Raw genomic sequence first — 25,207 nt, forward strand, 5'->3', positions numbered from 1 at the left:
ATTAAAAATGCTTCTTTTCTTTGAACTCAGACATTAAAAAAATCTTCAAGAGACTGAACTCTTCTATAGGGAAACAGAGATCTATTTGTAAACACTATTTTATACCTAAGCAGGCATTCATATAAAATGTATTACTGAAACTACTTTATCAGCATTCTTGGAAGTGGTGATTTATGACTATCTAGAAGCTTTCAAATAACCACTAACTGAATATTTTAAATTTTTGATAAAGTCTAATTAGTTCCCTAAATGGGCAACATGATCCTGATCCTATATGGTATAAAAAGCTAGCAAACTAACTACTGTACAAATGAATGGGACCTACCACTCTTTGACTTTCAAAAAAAAAAAAAAAAATTCAAATACACTTTGTTTATAAAAAAAAAAAAAAAGAAAAGCATCCACGTAGAAATTAATTCTCATTACTCATTCCTCTAACTCATCAGATTCTGTGTTTGAATATGGGAGGTTTTCAGGGTCATCTAAAACAAACAATTCAACTTTTTTCCCCCTGAAATTTCAGTTGGAAGAGAATTTATCACTGCAAAACGTTTGGTAGAAAATGCAGTGCCATGTATGTTTTAAGAAATTTGATTCTTGCACTGCTAGAATGTTCATAGCTCAAGGACTTTCACTTGTATAATTTTTAAAGCTGATGGTACCATTTAAAATGTTTTTAAGTTCAGTTAATCAAATAAGATGGGACCAAGTTGACGGTTTAGCTATATTCTTTTCTAAAATCTGATCTTGCAGAGGGTGTATCTGGGGGCACAATTTGATCTATTGTGTTTAAGTAGAATTTCTGTCAATAGAAATAAAAATTTATGACATAATCTTGAGCTTCTATTTTTACATTTAATGTTTTTATAATGAAATGATATTAAGAAATACAATACTGCTTTACTTCAGTATATAATATACTGTATCTTATTTATAGTAGTAAGAAAGGTTTAAATCAGAAATAAGCAGACCTGTTAGTAGCAGAGAATAAATAAAGCTGTGTTTCTAGAGATAGGGGTTGCAATGCAAAAGTTGGGCGTTCATTTGATCTTCTGTGGTTTAAGAACAACACTGCAATAGGATCTTATGCATGAAAATGCATGTGGTGATAGCTGTCTTGTATTGATATAGTTGTTTTCAAGATGAACGTGTTCCAAACGTGATTCTTCATTCTCCTCTTCGCTGTTGTCATGAACATCGTCATCATTGATATGAGTCCTGCAGATGCGTTCTGGAGGGACTGTCCTGTGACATTGTGGGAGGAATTACATTTTCATTAATCAAGATAACTCATAACTTCATAATTTATTTTAGAGATGCTGTTTATTTAGAGATTTGAAAATGTTAACTTAAGCAGTACATTAAATTTTCTCAGTAATATATTTACAAGTCATTCTTTTTAAAATTCTCTCCTTGCATTGTTTTCTCATTTATATTGTATACTTAGTTTTCCTGAGGAAAGTATTGCCACGTGTTGCTGAATGAAAATTTTCTGTATAACACACGTAAGACCCTCTGTCTATCATTCCTTTGCTTTGTAAATGGTACAGAGGAACTCGAGAGCATGCCTAACTTCACAACTGGGGCTGGCTGAAAGCTGCTGAAAGGCCACTTTCAGCCGTCATCAGCAGCTGACAACTCCTTCCAGTTATTTTGTAACCAGTTTGGGCTCTGGTCCAAGAGCAGAAGAAGCTGGTACTTTGCTGTGCCTATCAAATCGTAGCTGCCCCGGCGGACGTGTGGCCCAAGCAGTGTTACAGATTAATTTCCTGGAGAGAACTGGTGCTCAGCATCTTTGCGAGCGTTTTCAAGAACCATGAGGAAGGGTGAAATCTCACTTTTCTCTTATCATATGCAGAAATACTGCTGTAGAAAACTCAGGATTTAGCTCCTCCTTCAGAATTTTTACAAAAAGATTTACTTAAAAGTAAAAAGTTCTTAAAACAAAGCATGTCTTGTGACATTTATTTTAATGCCATTAATATAACAAAGAGCTTGGAAATTACCTTATTTTATTATTGTTCAGTCTTAGAAAACGTAATTTTCTCATTTCATCAATTCCAAATGGTACAGACTTTAGTTCATTGTGATCCAAAAACAACTCTCTCAGAGAGTGATATGCTCCAAAAAATGATACTGGATCTATTCCATCATCAGGAAGTTTGTTAAAGGACAGGTAGAGATACTCCAGCCCTGGCTTCATGTGACCAAAGACGTATCCTGGAATTCTTTCAATCTGATTTCCTATAAGTATCAGATGTAGTAAAGATTTTGGCAGATAGGAGGGAACATGATATAACTTATTATAAGAGAGATCAATTGATTCCAAGTTCCTGCATTAAAGGAGGAAAAAAACTGGGATGAAAACATTATAGCATACTGCATTGTTAATGCTACATTCTGTACAAAATAGTGCTTAACATGATTACAAGGAAACTAAATTTCAAAGAGAAATTTGTTTCTGTTAATGGAACAGAATGCGTTCTATGGAACATAGTCATGCATAATTACTCTGGGAATGGAAGGAATTGAAGTCATTAATTATCAATCAAGCCAAATGAATCAGTTAATGGGAAGAAATCTACGGTTATGAGTACAGAGATAAGGTTGAATAGGGGAAACCCAGGGGACTAATTGTGATTGATAAGCATTGCAGAATTGCAATAATGAGTTACACTGGAAAACACACAATACACTTGGGACTTCAGTGGTTATCCCATTGACATGGATTTTTAAATTTTATTCTAAAACCCATTTGAAATGGAATTGTTTTGTGAGTGGCTCCTTTAGAGTCATTCTGATGTGCTTCATTTCCAGAGATGAGAGAAGCTGTTAGTAGCAGTGTGGTTGTTTTCAGATTAAGCAGTTTACAAATCCAGAAATCAACTGATAGGACCAGCTGATAGGTTATGGCAAGGTACCCTACGTAGCTTAGCAAATCATTTACCAAAAGAAGCAAAAGCAGTATCATCTTTTGCTTCTTTCATTCTCATTGCTTGCTCTGCTTATATTCTACTCTTAAACAATGCAGCTGCACAGTCTTCCCTTCATCTTATTTACTTCTATAATTTTTAATCTAATGGGAAATAAGGTTAGGACAACATTCAATTATTTTTAAATTACCTGTGCGATAATGATATATTAATACCAAATTATTGTATAATTGTATGGAGAATTATTGATATTTAATTTTCATTTTTTGATTGGATGGTCAGAAAAAATATTTAGACTTTTATGTTAATATGGTACAGATTTGAGGTATAAGATCTTTTTGTTTTAAAGCTGACTCTAAATACTTCCTAGATTATACAATTGAAGCAAAGGAAATTAAGACAAATTAGCGAAGGAAAACAAGCAAATCAAAAGATAACTACGATTTCAGTTAAAAGTAATGAAGTGCAAATATTTATTTCATTATCTGACTCACTAATAACAGATAAAAATAACATAGTTATAGTTTAAATGATTAGTACTTACTCTTGATTTATCCAAGCCAAAGGTGCTATTCTGTGCTCTTCTAATTTGTTATGCTTTAGGACAATGATATTTATGTTTCTTGTATGGTTAAAGCAAATTTCTGACACTTCTTCAATTTGATTATTTTCAAGGTATAACTCCTGTAAGTGCATTTGTAAAGAATATTTGTGAAAGCAAAATATGCTGTTCTTTCCCACTGCAAATTCAAAACGTAGCTATTGCCTGTCCTCCATATTACCTGATATATCTGTTAATTGCTGAATCAGAGTCAGTTTGTAGCTGTGGTGTGACTTTTAGAAACACAATTTTTCAAAGCAATTGTTTTGTTTTCTAATTTGTGAGAATACAGATTGCTTTGAAAGATCAAATAGAAAAACAGTTGTATCTTTTGTCTTGCCTGTACAGTGTACAGTACAGTTGTACAGTGTAAGAGTATATAACGTGAGAGTGATGAGATTGACAAGAAGTTGTTAACTTTTTTTTGTCTTGGAAAGCTATTAGTGAGAAAAATATTAAGAGTCTTGCTTTCTTAATATTTTTGCTGGGCACTTGTGAGCTTTGAAAATCAAATTTGTAGGAATACAAAATGTCGATGTTTTACAAAACTTAATGTTGTGAGTCTGCAACGTATCAAAACTGCATGTTTTACACAGATTAAGTTCCTGATAATGGCTTGTAATGTAGGATAAATATGACCTGAAATTAAAACGGAGCAATGAATAAAATTTATGTAGGACCCAAAATAGAATTTAGGGCCTGTAGAGGAAGGCTTTGGGAAAAGAGAAAAGCAACTTCGTAGCCTGAAAATCATTGTTTGTGAATTTATTAGGCGTCAGTTTAAAATTAAATGTTCCCAAAGCATATGAAGTTTAGAAAAACTTGCCAGGTGTTCACTGTTTCATCAAGGAGGGATGAAATGAAAAAAAGAAAAATGTAACGTATAAGTGACCGGGTAATGGAGAACATTAGACTGAAGTACAGTTGCAGGCAGTAGCTGCAGAAGAAGCTAATGTTATAGAAAAGATATTGTTGGTTTTGCTAGATTTGGGTTCCCTTTTTTTTTTCCCCTCTTCCTCACATTTCAGATTATGGAAGACCCCAAGGATAAAAGGAAATAAATATAAGGACACTGAAATGAGAAAGAGCAAAAGGAAAGATAGAATCAAGAGAGACGGTGAAGCTAATAGGTGGCAAGGATTATCTTTGAAGTAAAGACTGAGGTAAGCAGAGAATGAAACTAGACAGAGATTTAAAAGGAGGGAGAAAATACCTTCCAGGTAGCATCCCTAAAAAAACCAAACCAAACCACCACAACAAATCACATTCAAATTCTGGGCAGAGGAATGGGATGGGAGACTACCAAAAGAAGAAATTTCTTGATTAAAAATCAATGAATGAGGAAACTATTCAGGGAAGAGAAATAAACCTCCTGTTCAAACACTGCTCCCCCACCCCACCCCCCCCACCCCCCCAATGAGGTGGAATTCAGCAAAGGTTTGGAAAACCAGGGAAATTGAGACTTAGACCAGCCGAAACAGGAAGAGGATGGTTAGATATAGGCATCTCTCTCTCCCTCTTTCAGACTAGACAATCTTGGTTCCTTTAGTCTTTCCTTATAAAACAGGTTTTCTAGATCTCTCATTATTCTTGTTGCTGTCTTGGGAACTTTACTCTGTGTTGTAACTCAGAGTTCACAATGTTTTTGCACCAAGACATTATCTGTATTAGGAGTGTTATGTGAGTGATGGGTAACATCCACAGAAGTTGCAGGCTGTACTATTTTGTGAGACAGTACTAGATAAATTCAGACTTAAAAGATACCTTTTGGGATGGAGTTGGTATGTAAGTAAATTTCTAGAAATTATGATTTAGGAATAAAAATTATTAGTATATCTAGAAACAAATTTATAAAATGTACATTTATCTCTACCTGATGACAGTAAGGCAGTAAGTAGAAAAAAACAAAGATGAAAATGTCTGGAAAAATGAAGCTTTCTTGTTTTGATTTTTTGTTTGATTCTTTTTGTTCGTTTGTTTTGTTTTGTTTTTACCTCAAGAGTGGTGGGAAGACCTTGTGGGATAATTCTAAATTTATTTCTTCCCAGTCGCAAATAAGAGAGACTTTTCAAGGGATAAAAGGCCAAAGGACTGACATTCGCTTCACTAAGTTTATTTCCTTCTAATTCCAGGGTGACCAAGTTCTTTAAATCTGGGGAGAGAAAGTTGGAATGTCTGTTAGTTAATGCAATCTCATATCTTCTTAAAATGCATGTTTAAAATTTAACCATCTTAAACATTACTCTGATCAGTTCACAGCAATGAAGAAATATAGTGAAAGGATTTTCATTTATTATCTGATAAGCACAGAATTGTATTGTTTATTAGTTTGTAAAACTTCAGAGATTGACTAGAGCTTTATTTATAGCTTTCTCTCCCACTTAGAATGGAAAAGGCGGCAGCTGCGTAAGACTTGCAGATAGTGCTACCATTTAGGCTTTATTACTTCATGGTTATGTGCAGGTGATGTTTGGAATACTATGTGGGTGCTGACCTTTGTGCAGCTGCCCAATGATCTCTGTGGGTCTCCAGTCAGTTATGTGATAATGGGTATGTTACTTTTTCTTTGGGCTCATATCTTCCCCTCCCTGCTTCACTCCTTTCAACCACCTACTATACTGTGTTGAGAACCCTTCACGGATTATACTGTTGCTCCTCCTCAGCTGTCCAAATGCAGGTCACAGAAGAAACCAGTGCTGATCAATGTGAAATACTGTTTCATGGTAAGTTCCTCATTCACAAATAATCCAAATAACTTTTTTTTTTACGGAAGCTTTGTATAGCTCCTCCTAACAGTACAGTTTGATTTTTATACTAAAAGGCTCTTGCAGCCATTGGCCTACGTTTTCTTTGTCTTAGCTCAAGCATATTGTTCCATACTGAGCTGTATCACTAAACTGATGCAGTTTAAATGGGGACCCTTTTGGCAGGAGAGGAAAAGGAGCAAAAAAGTCAGTCAAATTATGACATGGATGGTACCCTTTCTTTTTTCTTTTTTTTTTCTTTTTTTTTTCTGTATCAGCCCACATTTAGCTTGGCTTAAAATGATCATGGTTAACTCCAATTATATTCTGCCTTATTTTTCATGCACATCAGATTCTGTTCACTTTAATGCAATTTAAAAAATAATTAATATAGCTTCACCACACGTAACGCGATCCGGTTATGGGTCAGGAGAGTAGGTATCTTCAACATACTTCAAATCCATCTCTACTTAGTAACCTTAAATATAAGATTCTTTGGGAGAGTAGCAGTTGCATAAGAAGGGAAAATGTAATTTTAAAAAACTTTGTCATGCAAATCTTTCAGCTTTTGTTGCCTTTTGAAAACATGGCACTTAAAAGCTAGCAATTATTTTTCTGGTTATATCTAACCAGATGCATTTGGTTGAACATTCTGCTTTTCAAATTTATTTTAATCTTTTCATATGATTGATATTAGTTTTCTAAATACCTTGTAAGCCATCTTCATCAATGGCATGAAGGTGGTTGTCATTTATTTTTATTTCTTCCAAAGTTGATGGCAATTCAGAGGGAATATGTACCAGCATATTTCCATCCAAATACAAACGTTTTAGCTTTTTCAGGATCTTAATCATAGGGATGAATAAGAGAACTTGGATTATCAAGGTGTAAAATATATGGTTAAACATATAGTGGAATCATAGTTAGTGTTTTCTTAAACACACGCTTTTTGAAGATTTCCAGCAGCAGTGCACTAGTATCCAGTGTTTTGAATAAAAAAAAGTTTTTCTCCTATCAGTCTAATTAATTGGTTTCTTTGTTAAAGAATGCTAAATATTAACAAAGGTGCCAGTTAATGTAATGTGTAACCGGAAGAGCTTGATAGAGCACATCAACTTTCCACATGGCCATCCTGCAGCTATCCAGTCATAACTGTTTGTGTTACTGCTACTGTCTTTGAGTCATGTAGGTATTACCTTACTACACTACTGCAGTATTTAGGAGTTCAAAGTACATACATTTATAGATTATGCGTTTATACTCTTCATTTGTGAGCAAATTACTGGTTTTCTGTAGGTGAGCAAATTTACTTTGCTCACGCATAACGACAGCAACTTCTTCAGTGACCTAGGATTTTTATGACTTCAGCCAGCTTAAAAAATTGGTATGAAAAATTATCATAGCTGAATTTTGATAAATGCACATCAGTAATTATGCAGTAGTGAGCATTTCCTAAAAAAGTAGAGTTGTTTTAGCAGTGGAGCCACTGAAGCCTGCTTTCCTCCAATTTTGTCTTAACTGCCTTTAACTCACTAAAATTTATTTCACGACTGAAACACCTTCCTGGTTTGTCTTTTCCATCCACTTGGATTTCATAGGAGTTGTAGGAACTGAAGTCCTTTGAAATCAGCCAAAGCTGTTCATGTTATGGAGTGACGTGGTATACAGAGAGTCCTACAAGAAGACTTGATTGCATATGGCAGGAAACAAAATTAAAAACATACTGTGATAATTCAATTTCTTGTTCATATGCTTTTTGTATTCATCTTGCCTGAAAAAGCAAGGCCTTGATGCCTTACTTTCACGCTTGAGTTACTACCTGTACGTACTTGCTTGCATGAGAAATTACTATGGGACTATTCTGTCTTCAAGTGAGGAATATGTAGATGCACTTGAATAGCCTCTTATGTGTAAATTCCCCTTGCAAGAAAAAGACTGACTATAGAAAGACTCTTGGACTATTTTATGAGAAAGCTGTTCTTTTAGTAAGCAGCTGTGCTTGAAAGTTCCTCATTAAAGATAGTCAACAATAAGCATACAGCTGATTACATGAACTCCTATTGAGTGGACTTTTATAGCAAGACCTGGCATAGGCAGGTCTCTTTGGGAATCCAAGAGCATAAGCTTTACAGAGCTAATGTAGTGAGAAAGATACATAAATTTACAAGTGTTGAGCCTGAGTATCCCAGGTGTTGTTAATGGAATATGAGCCCTTCAATTCTGAAATCTCTCAACTGCAACTGATAAAATATCAGAAAATTCTTTGTCTCTTATTGATTAACATTTAATACTTGGTGAATGTAATTAAAAAAATCTCTAGATATTCTTGCTTATGACGAGAGATTTCTTGAAATAGCCAGGTTTAACTGTATTGTAATTATACAATGGTTACTCATGCTAGGTGCAAACTGTTTTAGATCCATAGACCGAAAAGCAGGGAAAACTTTCCTTCAAGCAATAATTAGTCATAGGATAGTAGAAAAGTTAGGCTTTCTTACTTTGAATGCTTGTGGACCTATGCCAGGAGAGGTAATATTATTTTTACTCAGATCAATCCATTCCAAATTAGGTATCCCGTTGAATGCTTCATCTGAGATAGTAGTGATGCTATTTCCTAGGACAGAATTCAAGAAAATAGTTTGAGTTATGAATTACGGTATGCATCTGAGTTGTGTAGTATTGTACATGAAAAATATGTTACAAAAATAGTTGTATTATGTACAATAATTGTGTGTAGATATATTCATATTAGTATTTAAACACTAGTAAGCAAATCTAACATTTTTAATTTATTATTTTAGAGGCTTAGCTATAAAATTAATTCTAATACATTTCTATGATAAGGAGCGACAGAGTATTAACACTACTGTTGACTGCAGTTGAGAACGGATAATGCTACTTCATGAGAAAAATCATGCAAAGTAGACCCATTCTTTACCTGTAAGGTCTAGACTGGTTAGATCTGGATCTGAGATTGGTGGTATTTGTGTAAGTTTGGCGTTAATACAGCTTACTGTGGTGTCCGAGGTGGAACATCCAGATGGCAAAGGAGGAGCTTCTATGGGTGGAACAGGAATTGGGAAATGAGATGGCATTCTGAAAGTACCATCATCTTCATCACTTTCATATTGTATTTCTTCTTCTGCAGCTCCCTTTCTTGTGATAGGCTTCTTTTCTCTGTGATAGGCTTTATATTTCTGTCGATTTTTTTTGCCTTTCCTTTTCCTTTTCTTTTCATCCTTTTTACGACCCTCTTTCTCTTTAAACTCTACCACTTCTGTTCTAAGCAGTTCATCTTTTTCAGTTTGAGTATGTGCTGCTGACAGTACATTGGTGTTGTCAAGGTCATTGGGTTCTGGAGAATCGCCAGACAACTCACTTATGTCATCCAGTGAAATAATACTTGAATCCAAAGAGGAGGCTAACCAGAGGCAATGAGAACAAAAAAAAAAAAGTTGTCTGATAAGAGGATATGAAACTAAAGTTTTAGTAAACATTGTTCCCCTCATATAGTAAAAATATGGTAACTATAGAAGAATAGTATTCCCCTTAGAATATGATTTGAAAGAATGAAAATATGAACTTATATTACTGCTTGACAGAAGAGACATACTTTGACTGAGAAATGATTAAGCCAACCATACAGAATAGTTTGTAGACAGGTACGATTCCTTGCAACTCCAGAAAAAAAGGGGAAAAAATTAATACAGCCTTCATTATCATCCTTTCTGAACTAATATATTAATTAGTTTTTTGTGTTGATGGAGGTGTCTAAAGAGGAAAAAGAATGTGTCTGGGAGTGGGAGGAAGGTAATTTGAATAAAATTCACAAAGGTTAAGATTTGTTCTCCTGTGCAAGGGATTGTCAGGTGTAGAGATGGCTGCAGGCGGGGAGCTTGCCAGGGAGATGTGTTAACTCCATTAACAAAATGCAGTTTTTACTCGCATAGTAGGGCAATTCAAATAAAAGGAGTTTAATTGTTTCAATCAACATGACTTCTGGTTCTACAGTTAATTTCTATCATGTCTCTACTCGGTGCATTTCTGTATGCCACATGTGCACATATGAGGCTAAATAATATTTTTACGGTAAGGGGAAGTTAAGTTCAGTACTTTGCAGACTTAGGGTATTGGGAATGGGGGAAGGAAATCACATTTCATCTTTATCTCCTCCATGTCTTTTCTTTTTAAAGATACTGATTTTGTTTAAATTTTTATGAAGAGGAAGCAAGATTGTGGTTCTGTTGTTCCTCTTGTGAGTTGACTTTCTTCTCTTGATTTATATCAAATAGCTGCATGTTTTCACACTCCTAACAAAGATTTACCAGTCTGTAAACTGTATGATGTTTATTATGTATGTCTAACACATTAATAATGGCTAGTAGTTATTGATTGATCCTTTGTAAATGGAAGTGGGATATAATATGTAACCAGATGTTCTTTCTTTGTACATTTACCAAGGTTTTGTAAAGGTAGGAGGGAAGAAGCAGAAAGGGGAAAATAAAAAAGAAATATTATTATCTTTACTATTGCATACTTAACATATTTATGTATTATATCAAACTCATCTAACAGCCAGTGTACTCTAAGACACCGAAGTCAGCTTGAGTAGAAGTTATGAAGACCTGCTTTTATAATGTAATTCAGGACTTGTTTTCTGTATAAAAGGATAATGTGTACCTTGTAATCCTTGATATCATTAAATGTAGGTTTTGCATGAGGTAGTTTTAAAATAGTAAAAATATTATGGTGTACTGTACCAATATCAGAACAAACTGGGCAGCATTCTCCTGCAGGTATAATAGTTTTGGGACATTTCAGAGGGTGGCACATGGTTGTATCACATATCACTTCTCCTTTTGAACAGAGACAGGTAATGCAGGGCTTGGGAGACCAGACGGCTTTATCATACATAATCATCCCATTAGCTGTGCAGTGCCCCTTCTTTCCTAAGAAAAGAAAATAGAAAATTAGAGTTAAATAGCTTAAACTGAAATAAAACCAACAGTGTTTATTTAAAACTTTGGAAAGAAGCACTACGATTTTGTTCTAATTTTGAAAATACGTAAAATACACGCTATTCTAAGTATCTTATCCTTATTCCTTATTTTTCATAGCTGTATTTTCTTCAGCTTATTAGTAGTCTCCAATCCCTATTAGGTTCTTGGCCTCTCAGCTGTGAAGGCAATCAAGGGGGAGGCACACAATTAATGTGTATGCATCTGTTACCTGCTTACAGCTTCACAGTGAAAACTGTCTGCAGATTCTCTGTCCCTCTAATTGTCTGCTCCCTCTATTTCAGGCAGTCATCATAATAGTTCATTTCCCCCTCTTCCTAGCCAGCTGATGAGGACCCTTACAAGCTTTGTCTTCTGGAAAAACTCTTGAAATATTCAAATTCAGAGATATTCCTAAAATGGGAAAATTAAATCTAGATGGTGAGTTTCTGAGGGTCTTTTGCATGGCAGCTCCTCTTTCCTCTCCATCCTTAGAAATGGAAAGCAGAAATCACAGATCTCAATGTAAGCTGTGCATAGATACAGTTGAGAAAGAAGCAAAAGTTTTCATCACCACAATGGAGTTAAAATAAATCATGCAGAGCTTGAGAATATTTTTTCCCAGACCCCCTTCTGTTTCTCTCTTGTGCACTAGATGTCTTTTCTAATATCTTGCACATTAAACGAGAAAGTTTTGTTAAGGCTCTGTGGAACCAGGCGGGTAACAATATTCACTTTATAGTGACTGTTCATAGGCTTAATGGAAGTAAAGTCCATTCTGTAATGACTGGTAAGATGGCAAACATCTCACCTTCCCTGTAACTTGCTTTATCTGAAAAAAATTCTTTGCTAGGAAAGTAGCAATCTTGAACAACTTGTGCTAATAAATACTTCATCTCCAAAGTTTCTGGACATGAATCTACAAAAAATTGAGATTTCCCCAGGGTACCAGTCAAAATTTTCAGAAAGAAATGTAGAAGAGATTTATTTTGTAAGCTAAACTCAGATATTCAGTAGGCAAGTTGTCTGGAAGAGTGTAAAGGCTTGGGAAGGTCTCTCTCTCCTTCCAGTGATGGAGTCTACCTCAGCGAAAGTTTCCTTGGGCAGTTCTCATCCAGACTCGAGGATAAACATTGCACTTCAGCATGACACTTTTTTTTTTTGTCTTTTGAGAGAAGGAAAGCCAAGGTTGAGATTCTTCATCCCATGCAAATCTTTTCCTATTTTTGAGCGTACCTCTGAATCTGGTGAGAATCTGTACTCCCTACACACCTTCCTTTTCCTCTTTCTAATTAATGTAAGAATGCATTGCTGAAGTGTTTGTTTCAAGCTGAAAACCCATTTCTAAGTTATTTTGTACTTTCGTGCGTATAAATAATAATTAAAAAAATTTCCTTTTTTCCTATTTGGTTTGACTTCCTCCTTCAGGTGAAGATTGTCTAATACAGTGGAAAAATCTTATTGCAACTGAATTTACATGCAAGAGTCTTTACTTTGCAATAGACAAATTGTCTTTGGAAGGATTGTTTGCAGGGTTTGTTTTCCCACACTCTGCCCTGGTCCATGCTGGGTTGTTCAGTTTTAAAGGGAAGAGTATTCAGGATAGTCTCTAAATATCCTGACAAGACTATTGTAAATATTTGGTTTGAAATGTCTCTGGAATTAATATTTGACTCAAAATCAGGCATTTTGCAAAGTCCTTCAAGGCAGCCCTACTCTCAGCTTCATAACAAAGGTATTTCTTTGCCCTTCTATGTAAAGACCATTGGATACGAAGCTGTTTTCTGGAATAAAAATTATCAGAATCATCTTGTTTGGATGCTCCTCTATATTCCTTATATTTTCAAAAATGCTTTTTTGATTTAAGTTACTCAGGATGGAAAGGGGGAGAAATTAATTTTTTGAACAGTTGCATCTTGTTTTCTCAAAGGTCCAGGATATGTATGCATCATTTCAGCTGCATAAAATTGTGCTCTAATCAACTCAAGCCATGTTAACTGAAGGAGGAGATGAGTTAGCCCAGGCCAAATGTTAGTTGGCTGTAAGTCCCTTGTCATTCTACCCAGGTATCTGTTATCCAGCTGTTTGCTGGATTCTGACTTCTGGTTTTCATGTGCTTGCCAGGAAGCCACAATAAATCTCCAAAGGAAACACAAAAAGAACACTACACTTCCTCATGTTAAACAACAAAATGTCAGCTGTTCCAGAGGAACATATCTGGCTTGAGATGGAAATTCTTCTGTGCTTCCTTGAATTCTTTATTTTGTTTTAGCTACTAGACTGTATCTGCAGTTGGTGAAAATGTTGTCTGAATGAGCATAAAGAGATGGGTTATCAGGCCTTGGCTTCTGCAGACTTCTTTAACAACTTATCTTGTTTTCGGTGTACATGAGACTTACTTAAAAAGACAGGACAAGTGTGTGTGCTCAAGGGCAAAGAGGTACTCTTTTATTGCATTGCAGAACTGCTATTTGGCACTCTGTTGGAATTCACATAACCCCTATGAGAGAGAGTAAAGACTGCATTGAGATGGTCCTTAAACTTTCTGTCCACTGAACAACTTCTCTCTGCTCGTACCACCATAGTGAAGTGAGGTTTAAGAGATATTAGAAATAGTGCAACAGTGTACATCCTATTCTGCACTGTTTAATGGGCAGACTGTAGTCTGTAAAGGACAAACAACTGCAAATTATCTTATGTTGTGGTGAACTGTTTGATTTAATTTAAATGGTTCACATGATTTTTATATAGAGGAAGGAGATATATCTGGTTACTGTTAAACCTCTATTTAACTGTTAATTTTCATCCTGCATATGATATCTGTAAATTGTTTTTGTTTAGAGCAAAAATAAGTAGCTAGGAGAATGAAAATTAAGTTTTGAATTGCATTTTCTTCTGTTCTAAAGCATGATTAATAACAGTGTTTTTTTCCAAATCTGACATTAACTTGAAAAAATTTTGAACTTTAAAAGCTAGACTAAAAAATACCTTGTGGTTGAAGTCTTTGGCAGATGAGCACAGGACTTTTAACCTTTGGAAATATGGTGTAAATTCAGCATAAAGTTCCAAATAAAATGAGTTCAGTCGTTTTAGCTCAGCTTTTGGATGCAAGTCCAGATAGAAAGAAACAAACGGGGCGGGGAGGGGGGAAGAACCATGCATTATTTCAGCATGACTGATGGTGTCTGACAGAGAGACTGGAATATCTTATGTGAAGTGTATGCTATTTATGTGGTATTTTCTGCTGTTTAATTTAAAATATATTTTTAAATTAAAAGTTTGACATTAGTAGTATGTATTATAAGAGTAATATTGTAGTACACTCTAGAAATGCTATAGTCAAGAGTTTTGCTAGTTTTCCCATTGAAACCCCTTACTTAAAAATATTTGATTTGAAATGGTTCAGCCTTTCTGAAAGTAAGGAGTAATAGTAATTGTTTAGAAAATGTGACTAAAATATGTTTTGCCATTTAAGTTGAGACCTATTGACCTAGTGGTCATATCTCTTTTGTGACACAATAAAAGGTTTAACTTTTTGCTTATAAAAATAGATTATTATCATTTTATGTAGAACAGTGGTAATCAGGGCATTCGGGGGGTCATAAAATTCATAAAATTACATATGATGTTTTTACTCAGTGTGTGATCTCTTAGTGCTGGAATGGAAGTATCTATGTTTTTATATTTATTAGCTATAGGGTGGACGCGACCTTATATTGGTTCCTCACAACATCCCAGTGTCTTTTCTTCAACCTTTGAACCTCTTTCTATGAAAAGAAATGAAGTGTTTTAACATCTCAACAATTTTCAATTGGTTAATAACTGGGGTTTCAAAATTTAAAAATACTGATAGTAGTATTCGGAAGTTCTTGTCTTCAGAATGCATGTCTGATTTTTAGGCTCTCGTGAATCTTAATTTCCTGTTTTGTGTGTCATAATTTCCCATTTGTGACGTTGAACATAAAATCACAAGCATCCTAGAGCAAGAGTTCTTTCTTCCTTTACTGCACTAAGAACCAAAGAGAGACTTAACAACTCTCAGTTCTCAGTCCCTGTCTAGTCTTGCAGTCTTTGAGGGGACTGTAGAGAGGCCTGTTACGATTACCAAGGCGGGTTTCAGTAAAGGTCAGTGAAATTATGCTTTTTTGTTTGTTTGTTAAGACATCAAATTGTCTTCCCTACATCTCCTTCAAAACCCATAAAATACTTATTAGCGCAGCAATGTGAAAACCTCTAGATCACTGAAAAGGCAAGTTTGATATAAATCATACTATTGAACTTCTTTTCAGTAAATCCAGGTTCTCAATATAGATGGAGTGTAAGAGCTATCTTGTGTTGAATGAGTGTTTTTTTCTCTCTTAGCTTAGTTTTCCATCATAAGGGTCGTTTGTAATGTAAGTTTCATATTGCAACTATTACTGTGTGTTATTAATTTATTTACAAAATAAAGAATTATTCCTGAAATATTGCATGTAGACATAGTTTGAATGCTGCTTTTCAAAAATACAACCAAAAGAAAAAAGAACTTAAATCCATTTTAAATAACACTGGTGTTATTGGTGTTAGGGCCTCAGGAAATGTTAATTGATTTAGGAGATATATTGAGCAAGAAATTCTTCAAAATGGCCTTCAAACTTGCTACATATTTGAATTTCTGAAAATATCCCAACAAAATTTTATTAGTTAAGATGAAATAAGAATGCAGAAAAATTGCAGAAAATATTACTGTTACCTGGCAAAGCAGGACTCTCTGTAAGGCTTAAGCATAGAAAATTAAAAAGCGTCATATGCTAACCATGAAATTATTATAAAAGGCAACAAAAGTAGGTTAGAAAAAGGTAATTGAGTTTTATTTCAGTATGTGTTGCAAGTAGAGCTAAAATAAAGCTTTCATGAGTTTATACGTTTCATTTGAAATCGAGAAAAATCGGCCCACTCTAAGTAGTAGAGGGGCTTTTTTCTTACCTGGTAAGACACTGTAACTAGATTCATGTCCACCCAAACCTATGAGAGAGTCAAATACTCCCATAACACCGTCATCAATATTAATAAGAGGTATGCTGGGTACTACAGCAACAGGAGCTGGAAGGTTCATCCTTGGCTGTCTTGGGGACCTGTGCCCTGCTGAGGAGCTCCTTCTCAATCCTCTGTAGCGCATTCTTCTCCTTTGCCTCCTGAGAAGTGCACTAGTTTCGTTTTGAGAAAAATCAATGCACAGAGAGACAAGCAGGAAATAATAGACTAATGATGTAGCCTGCATGTTTTTGTGTGTCTCAGAAAGTATCCTGGAATGGGAAAAAAGAGGAAAATTAGATATCTAGCGAGCTTTTAGGATTATGTCAGGTGCACTTTTCAAAACAGGTGGACCAATACATGCTAGGTCAATATAACCAAGCTTCCTCTTGGAAAGAAATCGCCCTATTCGGAGCTAAAGTAAGCAATTTTAGTTTTGTGGTTCTGTGCCCTTATGGGCAATAGTCAAATTCAAATAGGGGCTAGCTTTGTATTTGGGGTTGCATTTAAAGAGGTAGTTTAGATTTGCAGTACCACCAGGCATTTGTAGTATAGTCATTGTTACTGCTTCCAGCAAGGGAGTTCCCAAGAGCTGTAAAGTGTTTCTTCACTTGTTTGATTGCCAATATTTCTTCCAGGTTGTTGTAACTTCTGAACATGGGAATGGCAAAGTAGCAGAAAAATGCCCAATTCATTTCTGATATGCTGCCCCGAATGCTTTTGGTTTGTCATTTCTGTGCAAGGTATTTTTCACCATAGGTGAAAAGAGTTGTTGCTTTTGCTTCCATTTCTAGCCATCCTCTTCTTTAACAGAATCTTTTTGGTTCTGCAGTAGAGGCGGCCTTTTGCAAGTTTGGTCACAATAGTACTATTTGTGGCATCCCACATCTGCTTTTCTAGTGGAAGTTTTTATTAAGAGTAGGTAGTCTAAAAAGGTTGATCTATAATGGGTTGTGTTCTGCATTTACTTTCTAAGAAATTCAAAATTACTATATATCTTGAGCCTTCTTATGCTTCTGACAGAAAAATTACGTTTACTGTCACCAATAGGTGGCATTCCAAAACAGAGCAGTCAAGATTCAGGAGTATGCATAGAAAGCATATCCAGCAATGGCTATACCAGTGTGGAAATAAGGCTATGCATGTCCAAAGTTATTAATGATTTGTCATAGCTCCGTCGGCATAATTCTTTCAAAAAGGAAATGCTCTTGTCCTGTGGCCTATTTTAACTGAGACGGTAGGGTCTGAAGACACTAATATTCTTGTGATGTTGAGAATTAGTGAAGAGCTTGAGACTTAGAGCACTTTGTGTCCAAGACAAGGCTTAGAGTATGTCCATGGTTTTTTCTAAGGAAGTCTTGAGAGGATTAAAAAAATGCTTTTTCTTAATGTTCATCAGTCTGGCTTTATATGTAGTCTTTCACTTTGGAGTTAGTCTTATTATAGTTACTTATATTGTATAAATACAGGATAGTATTATTTCAGGAACTTGAACTGTGGTTTTGCCTGAATCAGATTTTTTTAAAAAGTTTGTGCATCTTGGTATTTTCTGATTTATATAATAGGTCAAGTTTTTGGTACAAGTTGCCTAACTTTTCTTTAACACAAGGCATGTGATTGATTCCATGTTTTTCATGCTTTCCACAGCATAATAATTCTCATATTTTTTTATTCTCATGTTTTTAGAAGGGAATTTGGCGGTATATAATCTTAAAACAATATGCTTTTACTTCTTTCTAATATTGTAGTTTCGGTGTTCAACTATTTTAATTTTAAAATGTTATAGAAATATATGTATTAATTTGCAGAATTTTGTTAAGCTAAGCTAATGTTTTTATTTCCATATAAAGGGAATTTGAGATGCGTCTCACAGAAATCCACATAAGGTCTCATGTAATAGCAGGGTTCTGAAATTAATCCAGACTTTAGTTTACTGCTTTCTACCCATTAGAAATCAGTTATTCCAAAATGCTATATAGACTTTATGCTGGCCTTTTATTTAGAGAAATTACTGTTAGTTAACATATCAAATACATGCAGAAGCTTGTACTCTGCATTGATGATGTCTGTTCTTTTTCAGAAAGTGCTTGTTTCTTAGTACCTCAGTTTGCAGGACAACTGACCTAATGTTTTTGGATTCTAACTTACTTGCATGGTAATGACTGGCTATAAAATCACACAGTAAACTTCTGTTCCGCAAGTTTGAATGAAACATACAAAGAGCTCTTAGGGAAAACTGAATATACAAAGAAGTCTTGAACATGTGTATTCATTCTGTTGAGTTAGTGACATCTTAATTATGGTCACATTTTTTTAGTATACTAATAACACCATAGCTATGTAGTTACAATGCTGATACATTACATTTGTGCTGTTTTAACGTTTAACCATTTCTTCCTGTGACCAGAGGCTTATAATCATAGAATCATAGAATCACTGAGGTTGGAAAAGACCTCTAAGATCATCGAGTCCAACCGTCAACCCAACACCACCATGCTCACTAAACCATGTCCCTAAGCAATGGCATGATTGAAATACTTTTCCATTCTCTAGGCATGTAATTTTAAAAACCAGGAATAATATAGGGTGAATTACATTACATTCACTGTACAAATGATGTCTCAGAGTTTTGCTGTTAACTTCAATATCGAGTAAAACTCTATAGTAAATCCAATTATTTTAAAGTGAAACTTGTTTTCATAAAATACATTATAATTACAAATAAAAAAAAAAAAACAACAACAGAAAACAACCCCCCAATAATATGTCTTTATAAACTAGTCCTGTTCATATATGTGAGTTTATATGCTATATTTTCACACCAAGTTAACTATTCAGTACTGAAAGCTTAATAATGCTACTTTCAACAAAATGGTGTCCCTTGCATGCAAAATACTGAGCTACATTTCTGAGTTTCTTTCCTTGGCTTATTTAGTAAGTGGTGTCTCACACTTTAAGGCCCCAGCTGTGAATGTCATACAAGTAAAAGGCCTTAATGCATTGGGCCTTTACTGCCCATGGCTGGAATCCTCAGATTATCTATTGGGAAGTTATATTTGGTATAGTGCCAGCCAGCACTGGGGAAAATTTGGGGAAAAGTCAACCTATTCAACTTATAACACTTGTAATAAATTATTACATATCAAAATAAAATTATAGATAGCTAATATAATGAAATTATTATATCTTTGTGTTGCCAGATACTCTCAACATGACTGCATTGCTATACCTTTTTTAATTTTACCCATAAATGTTTACATCATGCATAGTACGTGTAAGCATCTCTATGACCTTTACTTTTATCATGTAATATGTTCAGTAGTTTGTAGCTTTCAAAATGTTTCTCTTCAGTAAATTCAGTATCTATCATTTTGCTATTAAAAATTAACTATTATGGAAATAGTTAATTTTTAAAGTAGTGACCCTTTAGAAATACCAGAGTATCAGAATTTATTAAATAATCTATCTTTATCTATTCAGTCTAAATTCAAACACGTTCTAAGATGTCAAGGTTATTGCTGATGATACACAGGGGTTAAAGTGATTTACCAAGATTTTTCACATACTCTTCTTTAAATTTATTGCATAGAAATGAGTTACATTTAACCATACCAGCAAAACTAATTGCACTTTCAGTTAGTTTAAGCTTGAAGTGCGTGGCAAACATTCATACCAAACAAAAAGCAGATCAACTGGTATTGCATACTTTATCTAGAAAAGCATTTATGTTCAGTATTGCTAAATATAGCTAATATTATTTCATACATATTTGCAAAGTTAACATGTCGTTTAAGCCATTCAACACCATGCCTTAAGCAGTAGTTTAAAATTTAAAACATTTTACCTTGTAATCTAACCTAACAGCAGATTCTGCTTGGTGTCATTTAGTCTCCAGTTGCAAATGAAACAAAATCACAGTGATATCTTTAAAACAAACAGAGAAACAGTAGGGATTGTTGAAACATGTTAGATGATTCCTTAGTTAAGTCTGAAATAGCTTCTTTCCCTGGGGACAAAGCGCTGTTCTGTTCTGTGTGCAGAGAATCAGTTAATACTGTTACTCAGAGAGCTAAAAAGCTCACTTAAGGAAAATGAAAAGCAGCACAATATGTTCGGTCCGTAGGCTGACAAGGCACAGCTGGAAATTCTCTTTCAGTACTTGCAGTTGCATAAGGAACAGGAAAATGGAGTGTTTTCAAAAGACATGGAAAATGTGTATTTTATTCAGTTCTGTTTTATGTATTTAGAAATTTAGTTTCCAGGTGGCATGATTTTAATGTGGATTTATTATTTTACAGAGACAATACATTTTGGCAAGCGTAACCTTAACATAAAAACATTTATTAAAATTAGAACTTTTTTCTACAATTCATATTTTCTTAATCCACTCCTGCCTGTATAGCCTATAATCTATAAGAAGCAAACCTTTTTGTTGATGTTTTAGCATGGAAAATTTTTCCTTTGTCCATTTACAGCAATGATTTCACCATAAGTTGTAGCTTATGCATGGAAAATAAAATGACTGAAGCGTTTTCCCTTATTTTTTTGTAAGGCTAATTACATCCTGAAACATGATCCTGAAGCACAGCTATGCAGAAGCTGCAGTGAAGTTAGTAATCCAAACATGAGCACTGAGTGTGAGGGGAAGGGAGGGAATAATAGTACATTACCACAAGTCCTTTGTATGCCAGCAGAGCCTTTTCCTTCATCCCCAGATAGAGCTTCTGCAGAGTGTCAGTGTTTGATGAGATGGTGAGTCTGCTAAGCTTCAGAAATGTCAAATTTACCTGGTAGATGGAGTTGTCTGAGTTCTGACATTAAAAATTCGTTGTTTGCTTGAATTCGTACTCTGAGGAATGTTTTACACAGATAGTCATGGAATGGTATAACCATTGAGTTAACCATAATTGTTAGCCGGTATGTGGTGGAAAGATACTGGGAAAACACATTGTCTCTTAAAATAGCCATTCAGTTTCTCCTGTGCTTTGCTTTGCAAAGTCCAAAGAAGAAATATCAAACTTTTGTAGTTTATCTGGAGCTTTTTAAAAAGAATGGAGATAGTTATACTTAACAAATGGAGCGAGCATCTGAAATGAGATAGCACGGTTCAGTACGCGTGCTAAAAGCATTGATTTGTAAAGAGTGAGTCAAACAATAGGACAACAGTTGTTTTAGCACAAGTGGGGAAAAGAATAACAAATTATTCTCATGGTTACACGTCAGCTAAAAGAGTTTACGTATTTAAATGATGGTGTATTTATTAGAGACAAAAGTGACAGCATTCACTTTGTTATATATTTAAATGTGGCTTCTTATGCTTCTGACCGCTGTCTCAGGATCATCTTCTGGTAGTGTTCAGGCACACATTGCCAGAAAGCCTGCCTAGCTGGGACCCAAGATTGTCTGCTAGTAGGCCAATAAGATGGATCTGGCCAGCCTTTGCTCATGTGCAGCTCTGGTTTAATGCATCTGCTTTGGATGTGGCATCTCTGCTGAATTCTAGTAAAGTCTTAAAGCTGGACTTTTTAGGTTATGTCATCTCTGTATTTTTTGAAAGGTCAACATCTTCCAGTGTCTTTCCAGAACTGAGTGGGACACCATCTTGTCTCCTCTACTAGATCATACAGTGAAAATCCTACATCCTTTAAGCAGACTGAAGGATCTTGTACAGTGTTAATGAATCTATATATAGACTTCTCTAAAACACATACTTTAGCATGAACAGTGAAGCACAAAGGCTTGCTAATTTTAAGGGTCTGAGATGATCTATTTATCTGGTACATGTGTATTCCGTAGTCTGGGCTTTGCACAGAAAGCAGTTGCTGGTAAGCAAACACTTCGTCTGATAATGTTACTGCTTCTAATATGTGAGTAAAAGTCCTGAAGGCATTATAGTTCTGGTGGTATCCATGTTTCGCCTTCACAGAATCAGAGAATCATTTAAGTTGGAAAAGACCTTTAAGATCATTAAGTCCAACTGTAAATCATCAAGTCCAACCATGACTTCCTTGTGGCCACCTTTAAATCACTGTTGTCCTTTAATATGCATGCCAAAATGAAGTTTCTCCTATATGTATCTGGTGCCATCTGGCATTTCTGTTACACACACTGAAGTTAAAATATCCGGACAAAAGCCTGTTGTACTAAACAAATAAATAATCTAGTTTGTTCTTCTCCTTCATCCCTCTAGTTACCTGGCATAAGAGTGTGGCTTTGTGATCTTAGTAGTACCTGCCATTAGTATGAAACAGAATGCCTATGAGGCCCTTGCTTATCTTTTTCTCAACTTTTGTTAAGGAAGAAATAAAATCAGTCTGAGGGATCTGCAAAGACATAGCTCCCTCTTCTTGAAAGTGACATTATACTTTCCTACCATGAACAGTAATGTTTGAAAATTCTAGGAGTTGTTAAAGAGAGTGTCCCATGGTTACCTGATATCTGGAGGGTTTGGGGTTTTTTTAATTCGTAAAAGTAGTATCTGAAAATGGACATCATCTGCTGCCTTCCAATAATATTTAAATGTTTGTAAGATTAATAATTAAATAGTGTTTTAATATTGTTATTTACGTTAAAATCTTCCATGGAAACTTGCCTGTCATAATAACTAAAGAAAAAATACTGTATATTTGGCTAAAACCTCAGACTAGGATGGCCTTGCAAATGATTTCAGATACATGCAGTTAAGGTAATTGCTGTTTGAGTGAAAAACATTGCAGTATCCTCAGGGGTCTAGTATTTGCTTTGTTTATGTGAATAATTCACTCTGAGAGCAGAGCAAGTTGCCAATATCTGCGTCGTCTGTAAGTACTGTATGCCTGCCTATCCCATATGCATGGCTAGTCATTTGAATGAATTGTGCAATATGAATGTTATTGTCTATTAAGATGCCTTAATGCAGAATGGTCTCCTTTGAGGAGAGAAGAGACAAAGAGTAAACAGCAGTGACTAATAATTAAAATAACTTTTTATTATTTTATGTCTTATGGCAAACTGCCACAAGAGTACTGTTGCTTAGTGTCTTGAGCAAGAGCCATAGGATGTGTGAAATGAATGTGGAAGCCTTGACCCTCTGGCATGGATTCTTCATAAAATCTAGGCTGATCTCTTTTCCTTATAGGTTGTTATTTGTAGGGGGACAAGGCTTTCCCTCTTACCTTGCTGAAATTATTCAACAGAAATTATTCAAGGAAATCTTCTTCAGTGAAGAAAAGGGCTTAGAATTCAGATTAGCATCAAGCTTATTTATAGTGGTTACAACAGATTTTTATAACATCTCTAACTGTACCTATTAGATGACAACCAGTAGTGGAAATAGGCTTTTAAGCAATTTGATACAGTTGAAATAAATTTGTTTTCTATTTCTTCTTCAAAAGACCGTCTTTTCAAATGCTGATCTAAATCTCACTTCTGTGAACATAAAGGATTCCATGAGTTAAGACAGCAACGCTCCTGGACCCCTATACTGGTATAAAGTATTTTTTGAAACTTTAGGTATTTCTAGTAACTGTAATCGGTTCACTATTTCTACTTGAGTTTTCTGATCTGTTGCCACATTAAGTAGAAATGAAATAAAGAATTAGAATCTTTTAAAAACTATACGAGGGAAGCGTATAAGAGCAAGTGTGCTTTTTCAGCTAGCCATATCACATGAATATACCTTATGTCCATATTGTGAAGCAGCCTAGTTATGGCAATATGGAGCAACAGTAGGATACTTTCTTCTGCTATCCCAACAGAACTTGCTCACCTCAGTGGGTAGCGTAACTATAGCCTTTTGTACCAAAAAGTTGGATTCTTTAAGTATCAGTGCTCTTGGCACAGGATGAATTGAAGCACAAACTTCAGATGATGTATATTTTCAACAGATTCCCAAAGAGATTTAGTTTTGGAACTACATAACAACATCGATAACGTATTGCTCTCCTCTGCATCTGTATGTTTGCAGTCATTTCCTCAGACAGTGATAACAGATAAAACTTGTCTGCTTTTGATACCTACTCCTACACCATGAGGGAATACAAGCATATTTATGAACTAGAGAATAATATTTTGTGATCTTACAGAATTACTTCCAAAGCGTGAGTGGCAAAAGGAATCTTTTTTGCCACTGCTTTTTCTTCTTCCTCTAAGCATAGCTTTCTACATTGCTTCTCCACAACATCAAATTCTAATTTTTCTGAATTTCCTGAGGGCATCAGTAGCCTCTTTTCCTTTCACAGCAAGGAGAAGTATTAGTCAGCGTACAATAGTACTATTGTTATTTTTCTTTTTATCAATTTTGCTTCTTCCTGCAGGAATGAATGGTAGGAGGAAAAACTTACATTCACTACCGTGGCTCTGTTCTAAATCTCAGTGGGGGGTAAAATTAATGTACAAGTTAATATAATAGAATCTGTGGTGTTGAAAGTGGCTTATAGATTTTCAAATTCTGTCTGAAAGGCCATTTAAATACATGGAGCATGCTGAAACAGGAGGAACATCTGCTTCTTAATCGTCTTGAAAATGCCTGAAGTGTAATGTCATCAAAGAAAGCCATCAGGCTGAAAGAATATAAGGAGGACATCTCAAAAAAACCCAAACCAAAACAAAAAAAACAAAACCCCAAAACAAACAAAAAACTTAAGCAAAGTTAAGAAGTCAAGCATCTGGGATTGGTCAGTTTAAGAGTGGAAATTTGAGAGATGATATATGAGTATAGAAAGAGGAGTTGAAGTCACTTTTTATGATCACAGCTTATAGAGACCATGAAACCTCAGTTCTACATCATACCTTTTTAAAATGTAATCTTTTATCTGCATAAGGGCCAAACAAAACACATGACTAGAACATGAATAGCCTTCACTGAGCCAATTTAATGCCAGGTGTAACCTAGCTTATCATACTAGAGGAAAGAATGCATTTATTTTAGCTGCTGCTAAC

General features: G+C 35.0%; 2 protein-coding genes across 2 annotated transcripts in view; one reads left to right on the top strand and one right to left on the bottom strand.

The window, feature by feature from the left end:
- Window positions 1-25,207, top strand: part of CENPP (centromere protein P) — a 159,670-nt gene that overhangs the window by 105,736 nt on the left and 28,727 nt on the right. The gene's annotated exons all lie outside the window — the stretch shown is intronic.
- ECM2 (extracellular matrix protein 2) lies at window positions 839-20,259 on the bottom strand. Its single transcript, XM_076346030.1, has 10 exons — window positions 20,133-20,259; window positions 16,241-16,560; window positions 11,039-11,227; window positions 9,217-9,699; window positions 8,777-8,892; window positions 6,988-7,123; window positions 5,529-5,686; window positions 3,478-3,617; window positions 2,007-2,333; window positions 839-1,245 (listed from the first exon to the last, which is right to left on the bottom strand). The coding sequence occupies exons 2-10, from the start codon at window positions 16,533-16,535 to the stop codon at window positions 1,041-1,043; spliced, it is 2,049 nt and encodes a 682-aa protein (XP_076202145.1). The 5' UTR covers window positions 16,536-16,560; window positions 20,133-20,259; the 3' UTR covers window positions 839-1,040.

Source organism: Aptenodytes patagonicus, chromosome 8, assembly GCF_965638725.1.
Source record: "Aptenodytes patagonicus chromosome 8, bAptPat1.pri.cur, whole genome shotgun sequence".
NCBI classification, from domain to species: domain Eukaryota; kingdom Metazoa; phylum Chordata; class Aves; order Sphenisciformes; family Spheniscidae; genus Aptenodytes; species Aptenodytes patagonicus.